Genomic DNA, 7,375 nt, shown 5'->3' on the forward strand with positions numbered 1-7,375 from the left:
AACATTTCATTGAAGTACAGTACATGAATAAATGTACTTGGTTATTTTCCACAACAGGCTGCAGGTGTTCCCAGGTTTCGCACCAAATTCTGTGACCTGATTATGGATTTCAGCATATTCCCACTGCAAACATTTCATCATACATTATCAAATAGGCTATTCTGATTTTGCTGTATGAAAATCCCCTGCCTCTTAGATTCTACAATGTTGGAGTATAAGCAACATACATGAAAATAACTAAACGGTCACCTGTATTATTGCCAGGTGAGGTGTTGGTACTGCTATGATAAAAAATTTGCAGTGGCAGTACATCTTACATTTCTATCACATAATCAGATGAATCACAGATTTGGTGAAACACCTGGGACCACTGCGACAAATGCTAAACTGCAACTTTCATTCAGTAGAATAGGTAAAGACGCTCAAGCAAAATCATAAACCTATTTTCTGGAAGCCAGCGTTAACACAATATTTGGTTTTATAGGCCTCTGTAATATAGTCATGAAAAGAACAGTCATGGACAAAACAAATTTACAAACATGTTTAATAAGTTTTTCTGGGGGGAAAATGGCCCCAAAGGCACCATGCGTCTTTTATTGTAAGATACATTTGTTTGATTACATAGTCCAACCTCTACTTTGAAGTATAAAATTGCAATGCACAATGGTAACAAAGAGAACAGTAAACCACCTTAAACCAAAAAATAAAAACACAAAAAACTGCCCACACCATTCAGAATATGATACATTAGATATCTCATTATTAATTATCAATATCAGCACAATCACACATTATTTTCAGTGAAGCATATGGCAAACACTGAAAGTCAAATGACAACAGAATCTAAACAAAACATTAATCTTGATAATGGCAAAAAATGTCTGTATAAAAGATAAACTGAGAAACCTGCTAGAGGAGTGTTATTGTACTAGCTTGTGAAACATGACATTCAAAGCCAGGTGCAATTATTCCACCATTCAATATCTTGAATCTTAACTTTTATAGCACAATTGTCCAGTGAACCACACAGAGTAGACACTTGTCTAGCAGGATCCATGGGCAGACAGTTCTCCTGTCTCTAATAGGAGTCCTGCAATACTTTTAACATCTCCATCACAATGGAAAATGATCGATACATCTCCAGTACCCTGCCCTGCCCTCCCGCTATTTCTTTTCCAACCCTATAAATAACAATCAATGGTCATATTCCACAGCACAGAGACAATAGCTCTCATTCAAGACAATTATTTAGTTTGATTTAAAATCATTTCATGTGTAATGTCAGTAAACAATTGTCTTAAATATCAAAACTGAACTTTTATCAATGGATACAGCTTCTCCACAAATTACACGGAGAAGGGTGAAGCAAATGGGCCGACTTCACAGCATACAATCTCTTTTTTAAACAAAAGAAACAGTGATTAACTTGTCTCCGCTTATGGTCTCTGTGCTGAGTTACTTGATCACAAATATGAACCTTAAAAATACTCCTATGTAACATATATTCCTTTAGCATCCACGGACTCACAGTACAGAAACAATTCATTTTTTCATTAGGCTACATAACTCAAGGCAGAAAATAAGCACTGCTGTTGCTTCACTCCCCCTTCTTGATCTTTTAAGTGCAACCAAGCACACGTCTTCAAACAGAGAGAAATAACAGGGGATCTCGTAAGGATGGCAAAGCCCTGGTTTTATTTCAGGCTAGCAATGGTACAGGGCACCCCAAGTGTCAGGAGTCAGTTATAGATAGATGCTTGTAAGACCTGATTTTTTAATTGTGTAATAAAACATAAAACAAAAGCAGAACCTACATAGTACGGTAACACACTTAACCTTCTCCCTGTACACTTAGACTGTAAAACATGGGACAATTTTTACATGAAGATTAGTTATCCCATCTCATTTCTCTGTGTGCCAGAATACAAAAAACTCCTCAAAAGATGCAGATCTCAGAGGTTTCTTTCCAATTTATTTGACAAATATACACCTGTCTGCCTATTTTATGTTTGTTTAAAAACAAGAGGTAGTAAAAAAAATGCAATCCAAAGTTGCAGGCAATGATATCATCTTTGGAGAAAAGGCACTTGCTTTCCTAACAAACCTACTGCAACAACACCACTTGGCTCTGGTTTTCCCCTTCCGTGGTCCTGTTCTCTCCACTTTTTCAATCTTATATACACATCTCTTATTGCCCAGTGTGTTCCCCTGGATATAGACTACAAGAGTCTTTTCAACCCTAAACACATTCTCGTTCCCTCAATAAAACGTTTCAAGTTCCATCAATTACCTTGGCAAAAGTGACCCACTTCATCTAAAGCATGTTTAAACACATGGAAAAATAGCTACTTGTTTGAAAAATCCGTAATTCTTCAAAATTTTCTTTGCGTGTAGGCACATTGAGATTCACTCTTTTGTTCCTTTACGAAAAAATACTTTTTTAAAGCATAAAATGTGTCCATGTTAGTTCGGTCTAGCATTATTTGAATGTTCTTTTTTTTCTTCCGTTTTTTCCCGGATGGTTAAGCTGGTTGAAGAGAGATTGTGTCGCCCTAGTGTCTGGCTTTTCTGAAAAAACCTCCCTGAAGAGCTGTTAGTCTTTAACAAGTCTGTAGACATGATACTGAGCTCCATGTTCACTTGTGGAAACCTCAAAAACAAATGCTATACAGAGCAGGGTCTCCTGGGTGTCACGATTCGTCACCACCTGAGGGTCAAACGGAAAATGTCAAGTGAGAAATATGAAGAAGAAAGGTCTGTTTAGAAATACTTCAAATGAGTCAGTTGATGATTTTGTAATTTGTTAAAGGAATAGTTCAAAATTTTGGGAAATACTCTTATTGCCTGTCTTGCCAGGAGTTAGATCAGAAGATTGATATACTCGTGTCTGTATGCTAAATGTGAAGCTACCGCTTAGCTTAATTTAAAGACACTGACCTGGCCCTGTTCGAAGGTAACAAATTCCTACAAGCACTTCTAAAGCTCACAAATTAACACGTTATATCTTGTTTATTTAATCCATACAAAAAACACTGTAAAAACAACACATTAAGCTTAAGCGCATTAAGTTATCAGTCTTTGTGCTAAGCTAAGTAATTGTCGGCTGTAGTTTCATGTTGACTGTACAGACATCAGAGAGGTATAGATCATTTAACCCATCTAACACTGGCTAAGAAAGCATATATTATCTTTTTATGCAAAATGTCAAACTACTCCTTTAACAATCTGATAATAAAACAGTGTTACCTGCAGGATAGTGAAGTTTTCAAGAACACTGTTCATCATGTATTTTTCCGGCAAGTGTTTGAGTTTGTGGATAAAGTTGATCATGTATTCGCACATAGGAGAGCGGTGGATCCTGTAAACACACTTTCCTCCCTCCAGTCTGGCGTACTCCGTCTACAACACACACAGTCAAAAACACCAAGCAGTAAGGTCAAAATGACAGACTGTACATCAGTAATTTGAAAAGAGGATATAAAAATCAATGCACATTCTTACCTCTACTTTCTCAACAACCTGCTTGCCAAACGAGCAGACTTTGGTTGAAACAGTTATCGTCATGTTCTCAAGGCTGCTGTACTGGCTGCTGACACCGTAGAAAGAACCAGGGCCATCCTGCAAACCGCTGCTGTTCAGGTCCGCCTGTAGAGCGCAGTCATCAGATTAGTGATGATTATCACATACTGGGATAATTTCCTCATAGCACATGAATTGTGAGGTTGCAAGAAAAATGTAAGGTATTTCAGTAGTGTTTTGTTTCAGTGCAACGACAAACGTCTTGAGATTAGATATTTGGGGACAACCTGTCTGCAGAGGTAGTTTATTAATATAAACCGGAATGCAGTGTACATGATGAACCAATCCATTTGGAGAAATTAATTAATTTAAATTAATTAATTAAGTACTTTTACTTATTGGGGTAATGTGAAGCATAAACTAGACAAAGTGAAAAACAAATGCACAGTAACAACTAATAACTGGTAGATGATAATATAATAACAACCCACCCAGAATTTAACTAGGAAGAAAGCGTTCTGAGGGCCTTTCTCATAAAGTTCTTTGAGCCCGCCCTTCTTCTCAGGGAACTTGTCGTAGATCTGCCGAATGTCCACAGCCTCAAGGAGCGGGTCGCTGTAGGAGGGGTTTGTCTGTCCAATGTGGACAAACAGGTGTTTGCTGTACTGCAGTGGACAAAGACAGGAGACAAAGGGAGCGTGTGGTTTACCTCAAGAACATCAGCTGCAAAACATAACATAATACATGTCAAACATAATATTACATTCTGTTCACTTTTGAGATTAAGGGAAGAGGAGCGTATTCGGTTGTCTCCCGTTAAAAGCTTTTTGACATCACACCAAACACCACTTAAACATTCATTTGTTTTTAGCCTTTGTTGTACTTTAGGTACCAGACAGTTGTACCACATCAGGACAATCCAGACGGGGTCAGCCTGTTTTGTTGGGTCCCTGAGCACAGGCATGTAAAATGTCTCCCACCCTTCCTGTATAGCATCATTTGTAGTTGTTTAGCATCTCTTTCAGTGACATTTGGCAGGTGAAGCAGGATTCTCAGGTGCTTCTCAAACATCAGTATTTAGTTTACACTGCAGATAAAGAGAGGCTGTCTGACTGCTGTCCAAACCTTCCTACCACAGCAGACCCACAATGACACCTCTGCTCAGATATAATATATACATATACTACATATTGCAGTGCACTACACAAAATATTATTGGACACAATCAAAGAAAGCCTGAGTTGCTGGTTTAAAGCAGATCTATTCTGCGGTCAAACTAATTTAAATTACTTTAATCATTTAACTGTATTTTATTGAAATGTTACTTTAGCATCAGTATGTTGTCCAGCTGTAATGTGAAGGAAAAATGAACAAAAATAGATATTGGATTGGACTGGCACACATTCAACAAAACAACAACAAAAAAAAATCTCTGCTCAGAATCAGGAGCAAAAAACATGATCAGGACATCCCCACTTTTACATCTAAGCTCTGTGACTTTCCAACAGGAAATCTGAACAGTCACTCCAAACTGAGACTCAATCCCAGGGGCCCCCTATCCCCTTCCGGGCCCTGGGCCTATCCCCACTAGGCCCATTCAGTAATCCATATGTGGGAAGGCTGATTGTAAATTGTTACTCACATTGTCTGGGTCTCTCTGGACCTCCATGAAGGCTGAGTACTCCAGCATCCGCAGCTTAGAGGAGGCAATGGTCCGGTCCTGCCACACTGGCACTGCAGTAGCAGTTGGTGCAGGAGGCGGCGCCAAGGGCTCAAAACCTGAATGGCACACACACGAACATTTATAAAACATTTTTGGTTTTAATTTTTAAAAACTTGTCATACAGTTTTACTGTACGTCATACTTACTTGGTATGGATTGCGGTACAGGACCTGATAGGCTTGGGTATGGGGGCTGTGCAAAAGGTTTGATACTGAAAGAGAATGGATGGCTCAGTGAGACAATAACCCCTACTATATAAGGTCAATATCAGATGTTTGTGGCACATGGGTCCTACCTATATTTGTATTTCTGATAAAAAAAATTTTTATTGTGAAAATTTGTTAGTGTCAAAGTGCTGTGTTGTTGCACCAGCTAGGCGTAAGTCCACCTGCTTCATTGCTTCTTAATGATGCAAAATAGCATCAGTTCATTATGCTTTCACGGACAAATCTAAGACAATTTATTAAAATATTCATAGATTTTACTTTATTTAGTGAAAGCAAAATCATTAGTATCATCAATTATCATCTCCATTCCTTTTTTCTCAATCAAATTTGAAGCAGTTACTATGCACGGTGGTGGTTTACATCAGTGCAGGAAACATACAGTACAATACAGTGTAGAAGAAGAGTTAGTGCTGCTTTATGCTCACAGTTGGACCTCGGCTAGGGGGAACTTACGCATGGCTGGTGCGGCCAAACCCAGGAGTCCTTCCCGGGTTGAGATCTAGAACCAGCCTGGTGTGCAAAAACGTGATCCGTTAAACATGCCCTGACATTACACCTAACCCCCCTCAGTCACTAGTTGACTCAGTCACTCATTCATGTATTTACTCATCTCTAGCACCAATCTCTCTCTTCAGAAACTAAATACACCCTGATGTCACCCCGCAAACTTCTTGTGTGTTCAGCAGATGGGCTTACTTACTCCTGAGAGGGTCCAGGCTGTCCTGGGATGGCAGGCCAGAACTGGAGAGTAAGACAACATTGTTAAATCCAAAGTAACGTTCATGACTGAAAACTACAACAAAATGTGTTAATGTGTTGTGTATGCACGGAAAATGAATGATGGGCTCACTCTGGCTGGCTGGTAGGGGGCAGGAGGCAGTGGTGGAAGATGATTCTTGATCATACTCGGGGAGACGATCTGTGCAGACGACAGTGCAGCCATGTTCTGCAGGGCTTTGTCTTTAGACGCCTGATCCTACAGATTAAAACAGAGGAGTGTCTGGGTTCAACCACAAGGTGGCACCATAACCTAAAGTTTATCTACTACTGTATCAGACTGTAGTTTAATATAAATAGACTTCCACACTACACTGCATTTACTTGTAGCTGTTTGATGAATAATTAAAACAACAATTCTAATTCTAAAATTAATATATTTAATTATCTTGAGGAGAGCTTCTAAGAGCTACAATAAGCTTGACATGAGTCAATAAAAACACTTATTCCATGGTTACTCAACTGTTATTATTCTCAAAACTTAATAAAGAGCATAATTTTTGAAAGAGCAGCAATACAGACTGAAGAGACAAAGAGAGAAGATGCCCCACTTGTATTTAAGCTTGGTTCAGGAGATAAATTGAATGTCAGTGTGTTAGCAGTCTCACCACAGGAAAAAAAGAGAACAAAGGGAGTGCATTGGTTTGGAATGCAGATTTGTATTCATGTTGTATCGAAAAGTGTACATCAACAAATTCTCGTTTTACTATACTGATGAAATGAAAGTGGTACTGTGTAGGTGAAATAGGTAGCGACAGATATACAGAGCCAACCATGTCCATAGTGCGTGACACATATTTTATGACACTTAAAAGCTTGCATTTTAATATACCAAACAAAATTTAAAATGCATCTTTCATGTTTGCAAAATAATCTAATTAAGCTATAATTTTACAATAAAGGAAAGATGCCTCAGAAGTGAGACCCTGAATTAAGCGAAACCTTATGCAAAGCAAGCAAGGCTTGAGAGGGGATTACGCTACACCAGACAGCAAAGCGGGCCTGTTTCCTAAGCATTGCTTCATTATCAATCAGGCGGGACGCCATGCCAGAAGTTAGCCATAGCAAGGGGACAGTGCACTGGTGCCGCCAAACAAGGGGGGGGGGGGGGGGGGGGGGGGGGGGGGGG

The 7,375-nt window shown here is 39.2% G+C and overlaps 1 protein-coding gene across 8 annotated transcripts in view; it reads right to left on the reverse strand.

Annotated features, from left to right (window-relative positions):
• Positions 1 to 526: 526 nt before the first annotated feature.
• tead3b (TEA domain family member 3 b) overlaps positions 527 to 7,375 on the reverse strand; it is a 31,340-nt gene continuing 24,491 nt past the window's right edge. For 6 of the 8 annotated variants that reach the window (XM_046075460.1, XM_046075457.1, XM_046075459.1 and 3 more), the window contains 9 exons: positions 6,320 to 6,445; positions 6,170 to 6,210; positions 5,923 to 5,979; positions 5,389 to 5,453; positions 5,162 to 5,298; positions 4,011 to 4,184; positions 3,502 to 3,645; positions 3,247 to 3,399; positions 527 to 2,707 (listed from right to left, as the gene is read on the reverse strand). In XM_046075460.1, coding sequence (XP_045931416.1) covers positions 2,594 to 2,707; positions 3,247 to 3,399; positions 3,502 to 3,645; positions 4,011 to 4,184; positions 5,162 to 5,298; positions 5,389 to 5,453; positions 5,923 to 5,979; positions 6,170 to 6,210; positions 6,320 to 6,445 — 1,011 coding nt within the window. In that variant the 3' untranslated portion in view covers positions 527 to 2,593. The remainder of the gene's footprint in view (positions 2,708 to 3,246; positions 3,400 to 3,501; positions 3,646 to 4,010; positions 4,185 to 5,161; positions 5,299 to 5,388; positions 5,454 to 5,922; positions 5,980 to 6,169; positions 6,211 to 6,319; positions 6,446 to 7,375) is intronic. The other 2 variants (XM_046075461.1, XM_046075455.1) reach the window with 1 other exon arrangement.

The sequence above is a fragment of the Micropterus dolomieu genome, linkage group LG18 (assembly GCF_021292245.1).
Source record: "Micropterus dolomieu isolate WLL.071019.BEF.003 ecotype Adirondacks linkage group LG18, ASM2129224v1, whole genome shotgun sequence".
Taxonomy (NCBI): domain Eukaryota; kingdom Metazoa; phylum Chordata; class Actinopteri; order Centrarchiformes; family Centrarchidae; genus Micropterus; species Micropterus dolomieu.